Source organism: Acipenser ruthenus, chromosome 8 (genome assembly GCF_902713425.1).
Source record: "Acipenser ruthenus chromosome 8, fAciRut3.2 maternal haplotype, whole genome shotgun sequence".
Lineage (NCBI taxonomy): Eukaryota > Metazoa > Chordata > Actinopteri > Acipenseriformes > Acipenseridae > Acipenser > Acipenser ruthenus.
This window is the reverse complement of record NC_081196.1, coordinates 58,914,843-58,935,434: the sequence shown is the minus strand read 5'-3', so window position 1 is coordinate 58,935,434 and position 20,592 is coordinate 58,914,843. Positions and strand designations below refer to the sequence as shown.

Genomic DNA, 20,592 nt, shown 5'->3' with positions numbered 1-20,592 from the left:
AGTGAAACATGAAGGAGGCTCGGTTATGTTTTGGGGCTGCTTTGCTGCGCCTGGCACAGGGTGCCTTGAATCTGTGCAGGGCACAATGAAATCTCAAGACTATCAAGGCATTCTGGAGCGAAACGTACTGCCCAGTGTCAGAAAGCTCTGTCTCAGTCGCAGGGCATGGGTCCTCCAACAGGATAATGACCCAAAACACACAGCTAAAAGCACCCAAGAATGGATAAGAACAAAACATTGGACTATTCTGAAGTGGCCTTCTATGAGTCCTGATCTGAATCCTTTCGAACATCTATGGAAAGAGCTGAAACTTGCAGTCTGGAGAAGGCACCCATCAAACCTGAGACAGCTGGAGCAGTTTACTCAGGAAGAGTGGGCCAAACTACCTGTTAACAGGTGCAGAAGTCTCACTGAGAGCTACAGAAAAAGTTTGATTGCAGTGATTGCCTCTAAAGGTTGTGCAACAAAATATTAGGTTAGCGGTCCCATCATTTTTGTCCATGCCATTTTCATTTGTTTTTTTATTTACAATATTATGTTGAATAAAAAATCAAAAGCAGTCTGATTTCTATTAAATATGGAATAAACAATGGTGGATGCCAATTACTTTTGTCAGTTGCAAGTGATTTCAGAGAAAATTGTGCATTCTTCATTTTTTGTGGCGGGGTACCAACAAATTTGAGCACGTCTGTATATATATATATATATATATATATATATATATATATATATATATATATATATATATATATATATATATAGAGAGAGAGAGAGAGAGAGAGAGAGAGAGAGAGAGAGAGAGAGAGCTATTAAAAGCTAACGGAACCAGAGCCTAAAGGCTGAAACGACAACCTGGATTACATTCATGGGATTCCACCGAGGACCCAAATCCTTCCTTACTGACCAAAAGTATAACGTTCCTTTAATTCGCCATGATTTCAAAGGTTGAAGGCACAGTGAACATTTACTGAACCCCACAGGATCAGGAACAACTAAGATGCTCAAAATGAAGCGGAGAACTACGTACTTTGATGTATTTTGAAATCCATTTTCTTAGCCGCCATCAGGATATCAGTTCATTAGCAGGTTTCATTATCTGCTCCAACAACCATGACCCCAAACTCTATGTTGTTAGATGTGGTAAAAATACTCTTGAAGTGCAGGATCACCTTGGCTCAACTAATGGATCAATGGTTCTTTAACACTAAACATGTAACATCAGGAGTTAGGAACTGTTTTAGTAAAAAAAAAAATACTATTTGTCAATAAATCTTAAAACTGATTCCTCTGGTATTTTTTCACTTTACAGCAATTTGTTCAAAATTAAATATTTATGGCTATAAAAAAAAGATTTATAGATGATTCCCAGAGCCGAGCAACAAGATTTCATTAACTAGGTTTTCAACTGCAGTTTTACTCCATGTGTCATTTTGCTAGTAGAAACAGAATTCAACAAATTAAGGATCATTTCTGATTTAACAGCTGGCTTGCTTCCAACTTGCTTGATTTCACTGTTTAGTGATTGCTAGTTCTGATCAGTGTTCCACAATCTAGACACAAGCCCAGATGAGATAATAGATAGCTGCTCGGAAAAGTAAACACATAATGCAACCTGTTAAAACCCTGAACACATCCCGGAATAAAAAGGTCTTCACCCGCCTATCTAGTAAATAAAATAATGGGATGCTGGGATCTGTTCACAAAGCTTTCAGTCCACAACATATTTCAAAATGTTACTGTGTTTCTAGTGTGATAACAACAACCCCAAAGGAATAACACATTTTTTATAATAATGTTTCCCCCTAATATGTAACTTAGTCTGAATTTTAATTTTTTTGTATGTAAAAATAAATAATGTAGTTTTAAGCCCCTAGATTGTGGGTTGCATATTGCAACAAACAGCTTTCTTTACAAGTGACTGGAAAGAGTATACATTCGTACTTCAATTAACACCACCTAAAGCTCTCATTGGCTGTACCCAAAGGTGAAACATCAAAACAGAGCTGACACCCACTCGGGTCCAAAATACCATTTTATACTATGGCTGGACATCAGTTACTGTACATCAAAAAATTACATAAATCCGATATCAAATATCTATTATCATTCAGTCAATATTGACTTAAAGGTAGGAGATTCCCAAAAAACTAGAGAGATGCTCATAGATATGTTGAATAGTTAATATTTTAGGGTGAAAAATTAATTAATTAAAAAAAATTAATGTTTGGAAACAATTATATGAAGTGATTGTACAGTAGCTAACAAAACAATTTTATAAACTGCTTATGCCATGCATGACCATTTACTGTATAGATCTTAAATGTGTGGTTTTGAAAGAACGGTTTTAGCAAATATGTATTTGAATTTTAAAACATGGTATCTGGTACTACACTAGGCTTGAACCCCAAAGACCCTGGTGAGGTCCAATGACTTAGGAAATGCAAGTAGAACAGATTTCCTGGCAGGCAAAAAAGCATATCAATAGCTTTCTTTTACCTGGTGTAAAATGTCATGTTTAAAAAAAAAAAAAAAAAAAGGTTTAAATAAAATGTAATGATACCATACTATATGTTTCTTTTGAAACAGCACATTTGAGACCTAACCTATACAGTGAATGGAAGTGCAGGACAGGAAAGATTGGTCAAAGTATTTTGTTAGCTGCAACTCCTTTAATATACCAGTACTTGCAAACATAAAATAAATGTAATAACTATATAAGAATAAATCCATGTCAATAATTCCATTAGGGTGTGCTAAACCGTATCTTACCCTGCTGCAATGTGCTTCCCTCATTATACATTTCTACAATTGTCTTTTCAATGATCCACAAATGACCAGACTGTTTAGGCAATTCATGAAACATTTACCAGAATAAAAAGGTCAAACACCTAAACTTGGTGATTTAAGTTTGCTGATCAGTTTATGGCATCATCCCTTCCAGTCAAACTCATCTGTCAATTCAACATGTATGACATTGCTGGTTTAGTTAATTATTTACTGAATTTAGTTTTCAAATACAACAGAGAACAGTATTTAAATGCATCAGTAAATATAAATCTCTCCTACACTGTCACTCAGTTGATCAATTTAGTGTGTTGAAAAACCAGCTGTTTATTTGATATGATTAACTTTGTGAAAAGGGTGAATAGGAATAGTGCTCTTAAACGCATAGATAATGGAGCTAACCAGCACCAGTTACTTTAGATGACCACAAATATTTGAAATTCCATCTTTACACAGATCAATAAGCCAATGTCATCCTGCAAGCTCTTCAGGTCGATAGGAACCAGTCAAGAGTGTGCACAAACCTTAACAGCTCACTTGAAACATTCTATTTTGTCAGAATCACCAAGCTCCTTAAAATGTAAATTAAACTTTGAAAGGTGTACCCAGGCCACTTACTAGTTGTCTTTGTCATGTCAATTTTAACAAATCAACAGTTATTTTAACCCTATCAGCTACATTATTTACATTCTGTCACATTATCCTTTTGTCGCTTCATAATGGCCCTGACTGCTGTGCACAAGTAACTTGCAAGTGGAATAAAAATGACATGTTTCATGTTTTTAAAACAGCATGTTAATCAATAACGGAGTTCCAAACAAGTCACTCATGATCGTATGACACTCTGCCATCCACACAGCATCGGGTATCCTGCCCAAATTGATTTAATAAGGACAACAAAATGATTTATCCTTGAGGAATGGTAACCCTGTTGGCAGGTACATCCACTACATTAATGTTGAAAGATAGACTAACAAGGTCAGCTGCTCTGAATCTGATCATATTTGCATAATATGTCCAGTACATAACACCGATGAAGAGACCACATCCACTACCGATGAAGAGACCAATATCATTACACTGCCTTACCTTATTGTTCATGAAGGCCTTCAAGCACTGTATGACTTTATGTTGACTCTTCTTGTCAATCTTTTCTTGACTTTTGTGGGGGGGAGGGGGAAAAAAACACACACAACACCAGCAGGTTTAATTAGCAGTACTGTGTAAAGAAAATGCGTAATTATTGCTCAAGATTAAACAGCTGAAGACCTGAACAATTCACTGTAAACAGAAAAGTAAAGTAGGTCTTACTGTTTTTTGTAAAGTAATCTCTCCAGAGTGTCCAATAGTAGTCCCAAGCCTTCATGGCCAAAACTCTGCACCCAGCTGCAAAACAGACAATGAGAAGTTAAATAAAACAAACACCAAGAAACTGTGTTTGAGCAGGTCTTCAGGTTTCACGGGATACTACATCACATACATAACGTACTAAATACACCTGATAAGAGGACTCTAAGCATGTGCAGCTTTCATTTTGGGCCTTTGTAAAAATGGAGCCAAGTGTTAAACCAAAACTAACACATACCTCCTTCAAAGTCCCCCAAGAAATGTCCTGATACCTTATTCGAAATGAACATTGAGACTATGCCCTCACTGAATACTGATATCCCCAATGAGCCGCCATGGTTACCTTGGCTTTGAACATACCTTCATGTACTGTATAAACATTAAACCCGTTAATCCTGTAACCGTAACCTGTTAAACCCACAGGGATGCTTTAAAAGAGCGCTACACAGTCCCTACTCTACATGTTACAGTCTTGTTATACACGTTGGTGCAGATGCTCAGAGCCAGGCCACATGAGTGGCAGGTGAAGGGTGTCCTGTGCCACAGCAGTGCATGAAGATTGTTACCAGGCACAGCAGGCTGTTGGACCTGGGACGCAGAGAGCTCACTCAATGTCTTGATACATGTAAGGTGACTTTTATAAAATGCATTATTTATTTATTATTATTATTATTATTATTATTATTATTATTATTATTATTATTATTATTATTATTATTATTCTTATTAATTATTTATTTATTTATTTATTTATTTTTAAAAACACCATTTAACTATGCATAAGACATAAAATAAATATATTTGAATTATCCCTACATATTTATATTTTTAGAAAGTTCCCAAGGTATATTATCTGATTAAGTGGCGTTAACCAATCTGGGATCAGTGATGCTTTACTGTTTAAAATGCCTAATACAGCACCAGTCTAGTTCCTATTTCATAAAACCCCAGGTAAATATTACTGAATTCATGTTTGCCAAAATAGTACTTCAAAGCAATTAAACAAACAGTCTACAGATCAGATGTTAGACTGTTATAAACACTGCTGCTTAAACCAGAAGTTGAGCCAGACAAAAATACCTTGATTTAAGTCACTCTGAACCATATGCATTTAAAAACCATCTCCATCCCTATTTTGAGTAAAATACCATATTTCTAGTATAGTAGAATATAGCGTGAAGAAAAGAAAAAAATGCATTCTCTGTATCTGGGTTTTGGTTTTCTTCATATATTTTAAATAACAATTTTCAAAATGCTAATCTTTTGGGGTCTGAAATTGAATAAAAGCCTGCTGAAAATATAATGTGATTGAAATGCAAAATGGGTTAAGTGGTCTCTGCTCTATCCCTCTGAGGCCTACTTCACTATTATTGTGAGTGAAATGATCATGCTGAGCTCAAACCAACATGGTTTATCGGGACAGGCTTGTCCTCCTTTCCAAAGCTCAGGTTCTTTTTCAGAGTATAAGTGGAAGTGCTGTGCCGAGTTTTTAACATTTTAGTATTTAAAACAGCAGAGTATTTTTTAAATGTATTATTATTTGAACTGGATCTCATTCTAGAATCCTTCAAATCCAACGACAGAATGGCGGGGTACCTGCACTTTTCCAGATCACCCTACATTGATATGTGGAGCTCAATATCAGGATTCCTAGAATCCAGCAGTTTAATTGAGGTTTACACTAACTTTCTTTCTATACAGTACACTTGTTCTATACACTATACTATGGTCATTGTTCAGGTCCTACTGAGAAAAGTATACAGAGGATATTCCAACAATGTTCCTGGAGTGCTATATTTATTGCACTCAAACAACAATACTTTATGTTGTATATTTTTTTCCCCTCTCTCAGTAGCATGTGAACAGTGACCTTAGAAGCACTGAAAGAGAGACCACTCAGGTCAGTGAAGTGTAGAACTCGATTTTGCCAGTTTCCAGAAACACTGAAATGGTATGGAGATATTAAGAGTAGAAGCAGTACCAGGTTTTTAAGTGCATATAGGGATCCGAAAAAAATGGCTACAGTTCCCTGACTGCGTGTGCAAGCATTCCAGAACTGCATCCAAGTGTCAATTTAACATGGATGCTGAATCACTGGATTGTGAAATAATCCACTGCCATACATCTATATCCACACAGAGAGAGAGAGAGAGAGAGAGAGAGAGAGAGAGAGAGAGAGAGAGAGAGAGAGAGAGAGAGAGAGAGAGAGAGAGAGAGAGAGAGAGAGAGAGAGAGAGAGAGAGAGAGAGAGAGAGGAGAGAGAGAGAGAGAGAGAGAGAGAGAGAGAGAGAGAGAGCCCTTCTCTAGCCCTACTCTTTTTAAAATCAGCTTCTGTATAAAAAGGTCCGGGTAGAGCTTTATTTCAGATCAATCCATGTGCCAATCATTTTTGACCAGGCCCAATGGATAGATGAATAAACCCTTTTAATTTAATACATAGCTCACCATATACATGCAGCCTTTCAGTTTCACACCAAAGGGTCACCTTTCTTTTATTTTTTATTATTATGTATGTATTTTTACACAGTTTTGTGAAATCTGAAATGTTATGCTTCCATAACTTCAAAAACACTCAATCATAGATCTTAAGATAAAACTTCAAATCAGAAACTCTCCTTGGGAAGTACAAAAGATACTGCAGTAAACCGGATACATGAGAGCCAAGGTACTGGAGATAGAAAACTGTAGAAAAAGGCAGGGATTGAACTATTCTACCCTCGAATGCTATTATCAACTATGGTGTATTTCAAATATGTGTTCTTCTCTTCCTTATTATTATTATTCTTTATTTCTTAGCTGATATCCTTATCCAGGGCGACTTACAATTGTTACAAGATATCACATTATTTTTACATATAATTACCCATGTATACAGTTGGGTTTTTACTGGAGCAATCTAGGTAAAGTATCTTGCTCAAGGGTACAGCAGCAGTGTCCCCATCGGGATTTGAACCCATGACCCTCTGGTCAAGAGTCCAGAGCCCTATCCACTACTCCACACTGCTGCTTCTCTTGTTGAATAACATTCTGCAATTCTCACACTTAAGCATTTGAATAAACTCCAGAACATCATATCGCTCTCAATTGGAATTCATCTCCCGTACATTTCTAATCAACAAGCTGCATGCCTTCAAGCATCTAATAATCAAATTCAAGCATGTATGTCAGTGTGAATTTCAAGGTGAAGCAAAGGGGCCTTTACCTCAATTGAATTTGTCAAAAAAAAGGGATTCCTACACCGGCTTTCAATGAATTTGATGTTGCTGTTGCTTTTTGTTCCTGAAACCAGATGTATTTATCAGTAAAGTACCAAAAATGGGAATATAGTTTAAACTCTCTTCAATTTTAGTCAAGATAACACATATTTAAAACAGGTCATTTCCTAAACTCAAACTGTCATTTGGGAAGAACATTGCGAGAGAGATGCATGAATGAATGAGTAATCTTGTCACATGGTGTAGAGTGCCATTGTGCAGACTGGGGGCAAGGAGAGCAATACGGTGAGGTATTTAAGACCTTTACATTCAGCCCTGTGTAAATCATTTCAAAAGAATGCACTCAGACCTTCACAGTGCATGGAATTCATAATCAGGATAATGAAATCAATTTCCTCAACAATGCGATTTAAAACACTGATGGAGTTCATTAAACTTATATGGCTTTAACTAAAAATGTGTTGCAAAGGTTCCACAGTACAAATCCGAGGATTTGTTCATGCCTCGCAATTAAAAACTATCAATTATACCATAAATATGTTACTGCAGAGGAATAATCCCCAAAAGCTGAGAAATTCAATTTAGTTTTTAGCCATTTTGGAAAAGATAGACAAAGTCATAAGAAATACTGAGTATGCAGGGTCCTGACAGCAGTTCACTGAAATGCATAGCTCACTATAGTGGAGGGATATTGAAATGCATCGCTCACTATAGTGGAGGGATATTGGAATGCATCGCTCACTATAGTGGAGGGATATTGAAATGCATCGCTCACTATAGTGGAGGGATACTGGAATACATCGCTCACTATAGTGGAGGGATATTGGAATGCATCGCTCACTATAGTGGAGGGATATTGAAATGCATAGCTCACTATAGTGGAGGGATATTGAAATGCATCGCTCACTATAGTGGAGGGATATTGGAATGCATCGCTCACTATAGTGGAGGGATATTGGAATGCATCGCTCACTATAGTGGAGGGATATTGGAATGCATCGCTCACTATAGTGGAGGGATATTGGAATGCATCGCTCACTATAGTGGAGGGATATTGGAATGCATCGCTCACTATAGTGGAGGGATATTGAAATGCATCGCTCACTATAGTGGAGGGATATTGGAATGCATCGCTCACTATAGTGGAGGGATATTGAAATGCATCGCTCACTATAGTGGAGGGATATTGGAATGCATCGCTCACTATAGTGGAGGGATATTGAAATGCATAGCTCACTATAGTGGAGGGATATTGAAATGCATCGCTCACTATAGTGGAGGGATATTGGAATGCATCGCTCACTATAGTGGAGGGATATTGGAATGCATCGCTCACTATAGTGGAGGGATATTGGAATGCATCGCTCACTATAGTGGAGGGATATTGGAATGCATCGCTCACTATAGTGGAGGGATATTGGAATGCATCGCTCACTATAGTGGAGGGATATTGAAATGCATCGCTCACTATAGTGGAGGGATATTGAAATGCATCGCTCACTATAGTGGAGGGATACTGAAATGCATCGCTCACTATAGTGGAGGGATACTGGAATGCATCGCTCACTATAGTGGAGGGATACTGGAATGCATCGCTCACTATAGTGGAGGGATATTGGAATGCATCGCTCACTATAGTGGAGGGATATTGGAATGCATCGCTCACTATAGTGGAGGGATATTGGAATGCATCGCTCACTATAGTGGAGGGATATTGGAATGCATCGCTCACTATAGTGGAGGGATATTGGAATGCATCGCTCACTATAGTGGAGGGATATTGGAATGCATCGCTCACTATAGTGGAGGGATATTGGAATGCATCGCTCACTATAGTGGAGGGATATTGGAATGCATCGCTCACTATAGTGGAGGGATATTGAAATGCATAGCTCACTATAGTGGAGGGATATTGGAATGCATCGCTCACTATAGTGGAGGGATATTTTTCATCATCAGTTGGTGAAGCAAAGTGCAACAAGAAAATAAATCAGCTGATCTATAAATGATTATTTTACAGGAAACTAAAATCTCCCCCTATTATGTGTGTTGTTCTTGTCAACACTAAATCAACACCAGGTATTCAATACTGGAATTATAATAAACAGAAACCAACGATCACTGGGCAGTGTGCAAACACCGCACCTCCAATAAGACATAAAGGCCCTTGAGCCATCCCAAGCACATTTAAAAGTACCAGCATATCACGCATGAGGAAGTATAGTAGTGACACGTTTCAGATTTCAAAAAAATACTAATAAAAATAACCACCCCATAGCAAGAAGCACCCCGGTAAATTAAAAATAAATTACAATCTGAATGTGTATATGAATACATGTGTACAACACTAATGAGTGTATGGAAATCGACTATGAATAAATGCTGAATATTAAATACATAATCATACATTGCACAGTTACTAAGGCCAAATCTACATGTAGAATATTCCTTTGCTGTTTGTAAACCCTGATCCATTGCACATAACATTTTCCGTGTTTAAAGTAGATTACTCAGATTGATATCTCCAATATAATTAAGCCTCCTGAGCGTCGGATAATACGTCTTTATTACTGTTATTTCAGTGACTGTCACATTCACTTTGGAACAATAAGGATCTGCTGAGGTGTGCTTAGTAATGCTGACAGTTAACACAAAGGCCAGAACAGAGCTGGGTAAATAGCTTGTGTTAATATGGTAAGGATTCAAATAAGACATTAAAATACGGATTAGCACAAGACACTTTCAAAATCCACAAAGCTGGTTAGCGTTGATATGATCAGATTTAAATCAATTTATCTGCCAACAGTCTCTATGTGGTTTTGTTGGTATTTTTTAATGAAATACTAGGCACAACTTTAGCCATGCAGAAACATTTAAATAATATCCACAAACTCCAAAAATGCTCAGTTAAAAAAAAGGGCAACGAAAAGATGACACCAAAAAACCACATACACCTTTCCTCCAAAATAGCTTAACTACAAGAAGTGACAATAAATCAAGGTGAGAAATGAGGCACGTTACCTGGCTAACTGGGTAGCTAAACTACTGCAGCATGCCTGTTTCTTTCCTGAGGATTCCTGAAGGCCATCAAGCTACTGTAAAGCATTATTTTGAAGCCTGCATTTTGTTTATAATGTAGATTTGTTGTTTTCATACGTGACGTGTTGGGTCGGACAGATCCCCGAGGAAAGGAATGCTTGTCAAAATATTCCTCATGTGACACAAAAGAACCCAAAGATGCAGAAGAGAAAGATGGTCCAATATGAAGATATTATCAACCACAGGTGGTGGTGGAGTACAGACAGAATAAATAGGTTTTGATGGTAAAAACACTGTGCAGTTATTGTGTAAAGTTGGTGAGGCCTTCCTCACCAACTATGCTACCCAGCTCCTGGTCCAGGCCCTGGTACTCTCCCGCCTAAACTACTGCAACTCCCTCCTGGCTGGCCTCCCTGCGTCCGCCACCCGTCCGCTCCAGCTCATCCAGAACTCTGCTGCCCGCCTGGTGTTCTCTCTGCCTCGCTTCGCCCACGCTACTCCACTACTCCGCTCGCTCCACTGGCTCCCGATCACCGCTCGCATCCAGTTCAAGACTCTTGTACTAGCCTACAGATGCCTTGACCAGACTGCACCCAGCTACCTCCAGACCCTCATCTCTCCCTACACCCCCACTCGACCTCTCCGCTCCGCCTGCACCAGAAGACTGGCTCTACCTCCGCTACGCTCCCCTGCCTCCAGAGCCCGCGCCTTCTCCACCCTTGCTCCGCAGTGGTGGAATGACCTTCCTACAGATGTCAGGACTGCCCAGTCCCTGACCACATTCCAGCGCCTCCTTAAGACTCACCTCTTCAAACAGCACCTGTAGAACTCCTCTGTTTGTATCCTGGGACACTATCACCCTTCATTTAAATGTGCTTTATTTTGCTCATATCTGCCCCCTATTTTACTGCATTTAATCCTGTACTTCAGAATACTGTAATCTGCCAAGTGTTTAACCTGTAGTATTTTGTATTTAATCATATCCTGATGTAACTATCACTATTTAATCATATCCTGATGTAACTATCACTATTATCTGCTGTATTATTGAATTGTGGTTTGTCACACTTGAACAAAAGTTATTGTATTTCTTGCTCTTATTGTATTGCTTGTATTGTAACACTTGAAATGTATTTGCTTACGATTGTAAGTCGCCCTGGATAAGGGCGTCTGCTAAGAAATAAATAATAATAATAATAATAGCCCACTTCCAGATTGTTTTAATAAACAAATTACACTGCATTTGTTGTGAAGACTGGTTACTGCTGTAGTTGCATTTTAAAATAAAACTGCATGTGGTGGATATTGTGATCATGTAGCGAAAGTGAGAGAAAGAAAAAGTTGATTCTTTTAGGCTGCTCGAGAACATGTTGAAGTCAAAATACTCCCATGGATCAATTAAAAAGCTACACCCGCTCTCTTAACCTGCATGTGTAACAAAAGGCAAATGCTGATAAATAATACATGAGCAAGTCTGGACTAATTGACTAGACACCACAGCAAACAGAATTCCAGGGAATTTAGTAATACAGTGCAGGATTAACATAGATCTATACTTTCCTTTAATTGGATTACCCACCTTCAAAAATAAATAAATATATATATATTTTAATTAATGTATGTGTGCAAGCTACGCTGCTGAGCAAAACACAAACACAGCATGTCTAAGTGTCTATATTTAGATGCACAAATGTACAGTTTATAAATGCTGCAGTGTGTCTGCCCTCTCAGGGGGATTCCTTGGGCAGGAGTGGAAATGACTCCTCTAGGAGATATTGAGAGCGATTATGAATTTGGGGTCAACAGCTGGATGATGAGGTTTTTAGGACAGTATTCTTTTTGGGAATTATTGCACTGAAACAAGTACGAATAGATGTCACCAGATTAGGCTCTAATAACTTACAATATTCAGTAAGTCAGTTGGCTAATAAGACATTGTGCACCAAAGACAAGTGTAGTAAACTGCCAAAAAAAGATGTTTGTGCAGTTAGTTCGAGTGTTAAAATTTGTGTAATGATTCATTTCAGTTAAGAAGGTCTTCACAAGTGGTACTCTTGAGTATTACTTTTGAGTGCACACGAGATTTAAGGAATACTTTATACCCTCTGAATGTAGATAACATTAAAATGTGTATGTGGTTATTATATCAGGATACAGTATGTGTTCTCAATCAAATCATTTTATAGTCCAGCACAAAAGACCAATATGAGACATCTTTCCCCTGAAACAGTGAGTTTGTTAAAGATTTGCAATGGAAAACAAACAAACTTACCATTTCAGTGGGGAAGAAATCATATATCAAACACATGAAACAAATATTCATGTAGGTAGATTTGTGACCCACAAGGCCTTTTTTCCTTGGTTTCCAGCTTATCCAGTGCCACTGACTAATCATACGCATGTATAGTATATACAGTACTGTTCAAATTAGAAACTGCTTAATTCTAGGAATATCTAGCCCAAACCACACCAGGGTACCTTGTTAAATTATGTTTCTACATTTTGTTTATTTTATTGAAATGTTACTATGACTACTATATTACTAAGAAAAAATAATAATAAATGAGAAACAGGCCAATCCAAGCTGAGCCATATGGGGCATTTGGCTGCCCATGCAATTGCTTCTGACAAAACCAGTACAGATGGAGCTCCTCCCACTGTGACCCTCCACCCACTGCAAACTTCAGGAGGAAGCAGATAGGGTCATGCATTGCTGATCTTCTTTTACTGTTTTTTTTTTTTTTTAAAGTAAATACATAAATAAAAATAAACCAGCACTGATCCTTCCTGTAGGAAAAAATATCCTACCAGAATTGTAACAGTCCTCTTTCCACTAATCCAATGCTGCAAAGACTGCCATGTTTTCAAACCTCCACAGCCTGTTGGATAATTGACGTGTATTCTTTCAAAACACAACCTTCTTCATTTAAAAGTACACTACAGTCAAAAAATAATACCCAGGAATGTGCTAGTTTCCATTACTATTACATTAACAGATACCATATCTTTAATTAACATAATCAACAAGAGCTTAACATACAATGACGAATGTAAGCTTTTAAATATATAGCATTAACTTCTTTCATGGTACAGTCCATTTATACAAAACTGGCAATACTGCAAGTATAAATGGTAGTGTATAAAAAAAAATGTAATTGTAAAAATTAATACAAAACGCCAGTATAAAGTTCCATCTCGTCTAGCCATAATTTGCAGCAGTCATGTAACTGTTAACACAGAGCGTGACAAGAGACCAACACCTCAATTCAATATTTGTGTGACAGAAAAAAAACTAGGCTCTCACAAAGCAGCTACAGACTGGAACTAAAAAAATGTCCAATTATTGTATACTTTAAAATCAGTTTTTGCGAATGAATGAATGCACGATCAGTTTCCAGTCAGAGATCAGTCACGTGAAACAACAGTGTCGAGTTCTCTACTAGTCTTTTAATAGTTTTTATCCTTTCGGTATCGGAAATAAGTGTTGAGTTAGTGTTCTTTATGGTTCTGTGCCCAACAATACAACTAGAGTCCGAAGCCCAGACTGCCCAAACATGCAGACTTTCAAAATGAAATGTGTTGTTTAGCACAGAAGGGATAATAAAAACATCTTTAAAATAGAAGTCTAAATCCTGGTGAAGTTGCTACCATGCATGATAGCTGGAACATGACCCATTTTATACTCGTCTTTTGAGTCAAACTCCAATGTCCTCCACTGCAGGTAAAATGTGTTTAAAAGGTGTTAAAAATGGTAAAATACTAATTATGTAAGGGTCATTTTTCAGGTCACATACCTTTTCTGAATATGAAATGTAATAAAGTAAACCAATTTTCATGTGCTTCTGGTAAAAAACACACACACACACACACATTACACAGACCTTAATTTATTATATAAATACTGTAAACAAATAAAGTAAATAAACTGCATAGTACATTAGTATAAAATGTTCAACTCCATTATGATTAAAAAATAATAAATAAATAAATAAATAAATAAATAATAATAATAATAATAATTATTACACAGTTGATACAAATATTAATTAAAAAGTAAAAATAAATATACAAAAAAAAAAAGTCCAGTATAACTCAGGGAAATCATTTGCAAAAAAAAAAAAAAAAAAAAACACTGGAGAATTGTCTGAAATGCCACTGTATTTATACGTGAATGCATAACGAGAAATGTATGGAAGGTGGCACGAGGGCCCATCTAAGAAAAACCTGCCTTGTTTTTCATCTCGATACGACATTGTATTACAAATCAAAGAATACAGGCCAGTTAAGCCATTCTACTTATTAAACCAGCTGTAGTCAATTTCTTTGCAAGAAAGAAGGTATGCTAGTGTATAGGCTAAGACAAAATAACAAATCTGGAGCCATAAACTTGAAGGTCAGCTTTAATATAATATCAAAAACCAATTTCCATGTGTTTGTCAGATCCATTTATCACTTCCATTTAATACAATTACATTGTATTTTCAGCTTTCATTTGCTACTCCTTTCTTTCAGTTGTAGAGGAGGGGGGGGGGGGGGGTGTGTGAAGGGAGTGATTATTTATTTATTGCATTTATATAGCGTAAGTATCACAGTACATACAGTTTTATCTGAATTCAACATTAGAACATTCTGTGACATCCAAAGCTTGATGTCTGTAAGTAGGTAATAACACCCAGGCAGAAGAAATTCCTGGCTTTAGGGACAACTATAGCAGGGTATCATCAGCAAAGCAATGGAAGTTCACTCAGTGTCTGCGGATAATGTCACCTAACAGTAGCATATATAATGAAAACAACAAGGGACCTAGAATGGAGGCCGGTGGAACACCACAGACAACTTCCAATAATGCTGATTTTACCTCCCCAATAGAGACGAACTGAGAAAGATAAGATTTAAACCAGGACAGGACATGGCCAGACAGTCCTATTGTGCTTTCAAGACAATTCAGTAGAATGGAATGGTCTACAGTATCAAAAGCAGCACTTAGATCCAGAAGAAGTAAAACTGACGGAAAGCCTGAGTCAGAGCTTACCAGCAGATCATTTACAACTCTGACAAGGGTCGTCTCGGTGCTATGTGCAGCACGAAAACCAGACAAACTTCTCGAATATACCAGCCAGAGTTAGAAATTCTTGTAATTGAATTGCAACAACTCTCTCTAGAACTTTGTCTAAGAATGGTAGGTTGGAGACTGAACTATAGTTATTGAGGACTTTAGGGTCCAAATTGTGTTTAAGCATAGGCTTTACCACAGCTACCTTTGCCGTTTGTGCTATATTTTTAATAAAATTGCATCTCTAAATAAAGGAACGAGGCAAAGCCACGTTTGGAATTATTTTGAGGAACCGGACGAGAGAATCGTGGTATGTAAATAATTATGCCAAACAATCATTTGAAATTAAAACATTTCAGAATTACTGTGGATGGAGTTACTGAATGCAGTAAAACGCAAACATCCATAATGAACAGAACGCTGTAGATGGTGACAGTGAATACATAGAACACGATTTTAAAAGGATTCTTTTTTTTCAATATTAATTCAGAGAACGCAAGTGTAAATTAATTATTTATAGGCTTTATACCAGTACACTTTTACGCAAATCATTTGTTTAATAATGATTTGTACATTTGTCAACAGAAGGTGATACTAAAATAAAAACACAAAAAAAAGGGATTTCCCGTTTGTGGCACCGATCCCTGAACAGTAAAGTTAATATAACAATGTATTGGAATCTGTGCATTTGATAGATTCTGTAACAAGCTATGTTTTTTTATTTATTATTATTATTACTGGTTTTGTTTTGTTCTTTGAATACAATAGAATAAAAATAAAAAAATAAAAAAACTTTGTGCTCACAGGGCCAGCACAGATACATCTCAATAGTGCATTACAAATACAAAGCGAGACATTTACCAAGATAAAAATAATAATACAAAATGCTTTGGGCTTCAAATGTATGTATGTATGTATTTATTTATTTAATTCTATTGATTTATTTAGTATTACATGCAGGACAGGCAGTATAAGATTGTTACCTTTATTAAAAATGTGTACGGATGAATCTACCAATTTAATCTATAGTTAATCAACTAACCGCATAATTGAACTGATCAAAATTTTGAATCAAGTGACATCTTTAATTTCAATATATACTTTGGTGTGTACGTGTTTTGTTTTTTGTTTTTTACTTATTGTAGTTAAGTCTTTGCAATGTTAAAACGTTACTTGCTTATTTAGGGGGGCTTTACTTTTAAAATACTAACCATGGCTGTCAGTATTCATCAGAATGTAATGGAACGAGTGTGTGTATGTAGATCTGGTTTAAACACTGACACCTGCATAGCATTTAAACATTCATAAAGATGTACCAAAAGCACATCTCTAATATCTGTCTTATGTCTTGTCAGTTGCCATTACAGTAATCCCTTTTTGAGGAAAATGAAGAACAAATATCCCACCCAGTCATGTTAGAAATGTTTGTCTATTTTTGAAGAGGTTATGCAAAGATACTTTGTATCCATATGGCAAGTGTGGCTGGTGACACATTCCAGGTGTCAGTGGTTCTATACTGTATTAGTTAGTAGTGGAGAGCACTGTATAAACACACCTCTGTAACACTGAAAGATGATTCAAGATTTAAACATGGCATATACTTAGCAGACATCCTTTTATCTTTAGTAAAGTGCTTGAGGAGCACTCCCAGTGTATTTTACAAGAGCCACACTGCTGCACAATTGTATTGCTGCTTTCTTTGCGATTGTGAATAATGATAAAACCTGACTATGATTCACAATATTGAATTTTGTGATTCTTCTGTAAGGAAATTGCTGCTCAATGATGTGTATCTCCTACAGATTCTAATCTTTTAAGGATGTGTATTTCTATTGTCCTTTTGTAACTCATCTGTTTTTTTTGTATAAAAATGTGGTCGGGACAGAAAAAGAACTGCGGACAAAAGGGATCACATTGTCATTAACTTCCAATACAATTCAGGGGAGATGCTAAAAAAAAAAAAAAAAAATACAACAAAAAATAAAAATAAAAACACGCACACACACACAAAGAATAACATGCTGTTGTAACGCCAAGCTTGGTGCATTGACCAAATCAACTGAAACCAACGATATCTGCTATGCGTTTTAAGCTCAAACCCTTCAAGCCACATCAAACATGTTCCTTGCCAGATGGTTTAAATATAAAACATCCACTGGGTAAACATGCTCAGACCTGAGGGTTAGAAACATAAAGTATGTTCTCCCCCAAAGGCTCCCTGGATACAAGGTCTGCCTGACCATGCATGCTGTGCAGTGCGAGGCAACCTTCAGGTCAGTAATCTGGCTTTCTGCCAGTGGTACTGTACAGGTAAGTCAAGTACTTCCATAAATACAATGTTGATAATAATAGCCAAATTCACTTTAATATAGCCCTGACATTCACTACGAACTGCGAATTAAATATGACTTTGAAATAGTAGTTAAACTATTAAACATTTTGCAAAAGTATGCTTAACCTAGTTCTACCACAAAGGGAGTATGCTGTATGTTTTTCTATATTAATGGATTTCACTTAAGTCCTTGTCCTAATGGGTATTTACCTCCTAAAGACCCCAAAACCTGAAAAATATACCAAAGCTGCTTGACCGAGCCTGTAGCGCAGTTATGCCCGCCCCCGAGGGTATAAAAGGACCTGCGCGCATAGAACTCAGCGTCATTTCTCCTTCAAGCCTGCTACAATTATGGATGCAGTGACCTTGAAGGTTAATGGTTACATTTCTATTTCAGGGAACCAGGGTTATGATAATAGCCCAGAGATCCCTTTCAAATACGAAATGTAACCATTACCTAATGGGTGAGTATACCCACGCCTTCGCAATGGCAGTATTGCAGAACGACTAAAATTCTACAAGGCAAAGCAGAGAGGCTGCCCCATTAGGAACCCCAGTAACAAGTAGCTAGGGCTCACCTTTATGTCTGTGTTGTAAGGGTCGACTCGTAAGCCACCCTTAACATTAGTTCCAAAGCCAGGGTTTTGAGAAGTTTGTTGAACCTAGTAAAGGTATGGAGAGTAGCCCACACTGCTGCTTTGAATATGTCTTTGACAGTTGCACCCTGGAATAAAGCCCACGAAGTTGCCATGCTCCTGGTGGAATGGGCAGTGAGCTTCTCTGGAGAGGGCAAGTTGGCTCGCTCATAGGCAGTCCTGACTATCTGCTATCCATTTGGACAGCTTCTGTTTAGACAGGGCTTGACCATGGTACTGCCCCATAGCAGACAAATAGTTTGGACTGCCTCCAACTTTTCAGCCGTCGCTCCCTGTCAGACTGGAAAGGAGGTGGATGAAAAGCCTCCAATTTCCAGACTGGTTGACGGTTACATTTCGCACTTGAAAGGGAACAATACACTTCTGTGTTGAAATTGTGTCCCAAGGTCTTAAGAGAAGCTGTATACAAGAAGACAGCTAGTTTGCTTTCTTATGTATTGGTCTCAATAAGGCTCCCATTGCCTTGATTTATTTTCAGTATGTGCAAGCAGATTCTTGAAACTGCCAGCAGCTACTGTACAGCAGGAAGCTAAACCAGCAGGCAAACAGCAGGGACTAGACTGAATAAAACAAAATGTCCAGGTAAGGCAAACCAAACAAATGACAGCTATCCTTTATATGTTCAAAATTCTATACCCCTTCGATTATTTCAACCATGAATTGGACAAGATGGAATTGCCAGGTTTGCATTATTATGACCCATAGGCAACACAGGCTGTATGCTTTGTGCAGAGACCACACAATTCTGTCTTATAATGCGATGTAACCCCTTTGTCAGCAGTAAGGGGCAGAACACATATAAAAGTAAGATACAACCCTTTACAGTCTCAGAGGCCAGAGTAGAAGTGTTTAAACAGTAAAAAGGTGGTGTTGCAAATGCTGTTAGAAAAGCCAGTGCAGCGAAGCCTAGTCTGTTCATTTTGATGTTTAAAATGTTTAGTGGGTTTTGTGCTTTAACATACATCATTTGCTCCACATAACACTTTTCACTGTACAGGTTTTTGGTTTCCCTTGATGGAGAAGTTTTTGTTCTTACTACTAGGTTGCCAAGCAGCACAACATGAGACTGAGACAATAGCCAGTTTACTGTTGAATTATTTCCATCTGGGTCCTAGGTCAATATGCTGTAAAGGTGAAGGTTATTCCATCTCCCCAGGGCTGGAAAACAACCTACACTTCACAGAAGAATATAAATCTCAAGCTGACCGAGATGCAAAAACCCCAGTGCACTCTCATCACAAGTCAAAATCCACTGCTGGGACTTGAACTTGTAGCAACAGACTGCAAGGGGCCAGTGCACTAAGCCATAGCGCTTCACTGAGCATTTCAGCATCCAGCAACCCATGGCAAAAAGAAGAATCCCTCACGACCTACGGGCATTTCAAGTACAGATGTGCTTCTTCACAAGACAAATTATCCCTCTAAATAAACTGCTCTACAAAAAAACAAAACAACATTTGAACTAATGACTTTTCTTACTTTTGACGTTTTTCACAAATAAAAGCAAATGGTCATTAAAAAGATATATAATGTTGTTCAACACTAACTGATGTTGTGGGGGAATTTCGTAGTTATAATTGAATATACTTGGTAAAATGATATTTCAATTGTTAATCTATGAGACTTGAAATGCTGGGAAGCGGATTAAGTTTATCTTCCCCCAACCTTCCTTCCCCCAAAAATATTCTTGATTGATCTCCTTCAAAATAAACTAGATATTGGTAACAGGGTTGTATAGATTTACATAGGGGAATGGTTTAGATTACCTGCTGTGCTGACCTGCCAGTCTTTTTTAAACAAAGCAGATTCTCTTGGACTCCTCTTTTGTTCCTGAAAACCATCGCCATGAAGTGACCTCAGAGCCAACGTTTGAACATGCAACTCCATGTTATAAAGACCAACTGAATTTCAACTTTGTTTTTCAACAACGAACACATCTCCAGAACAAGTATTACATTTCAAAGTCTAAGATTCAAGTAAAATACTCTATGTTTGGATAAGAAATATCTACATGCAAACCAGAAGTAAAAACGTTTAATACAGTGTAACACTTTGCTAAGATTAAAAAGACAAACAATGCATTTGAAAACAACAACTGTGAATGTCTGAACCATTTCAACACTGATTGAGTTTATCTACAAGTTTTGAAGTAACTCACAACTTAAT

The 20,592-nt window shown here is 37.4% G+C and overlaps 1 protein-coding gene across 4 annotated transcripts in view; it reads right to left on the bottom strand.

Moving 5' to 3' along the window:
- LOC117406999 (protein diaphanous homolog 3-like) overlaps positions 1 to 20,592 on the bottom strand; it is a 279,229-nt gene that overhangs the window by 167,284 nt on the left and 91,353 nt on the right. For all 4 annotated transcript variants that reach the window (XM_059029364.1, XM_059029366.1, XM_059029367.1 and 1 more), the window contains 2 exons: positions 4,096 to 4,170; positions 3,874 to 3,943 (listed from right to left, as the gene is read on the bottom strand). In XM_059029364.1, coding sequence (XP_058885347.1) covers positions 3,874 to 3,943; positions 4,096 to 4,170 — 145 coding nt within the window. The remainder of the gene's footprint in view (positions 1 to 3,873; positions 3,944 to 4,095; positions 4,171 to 20,592) is intronic.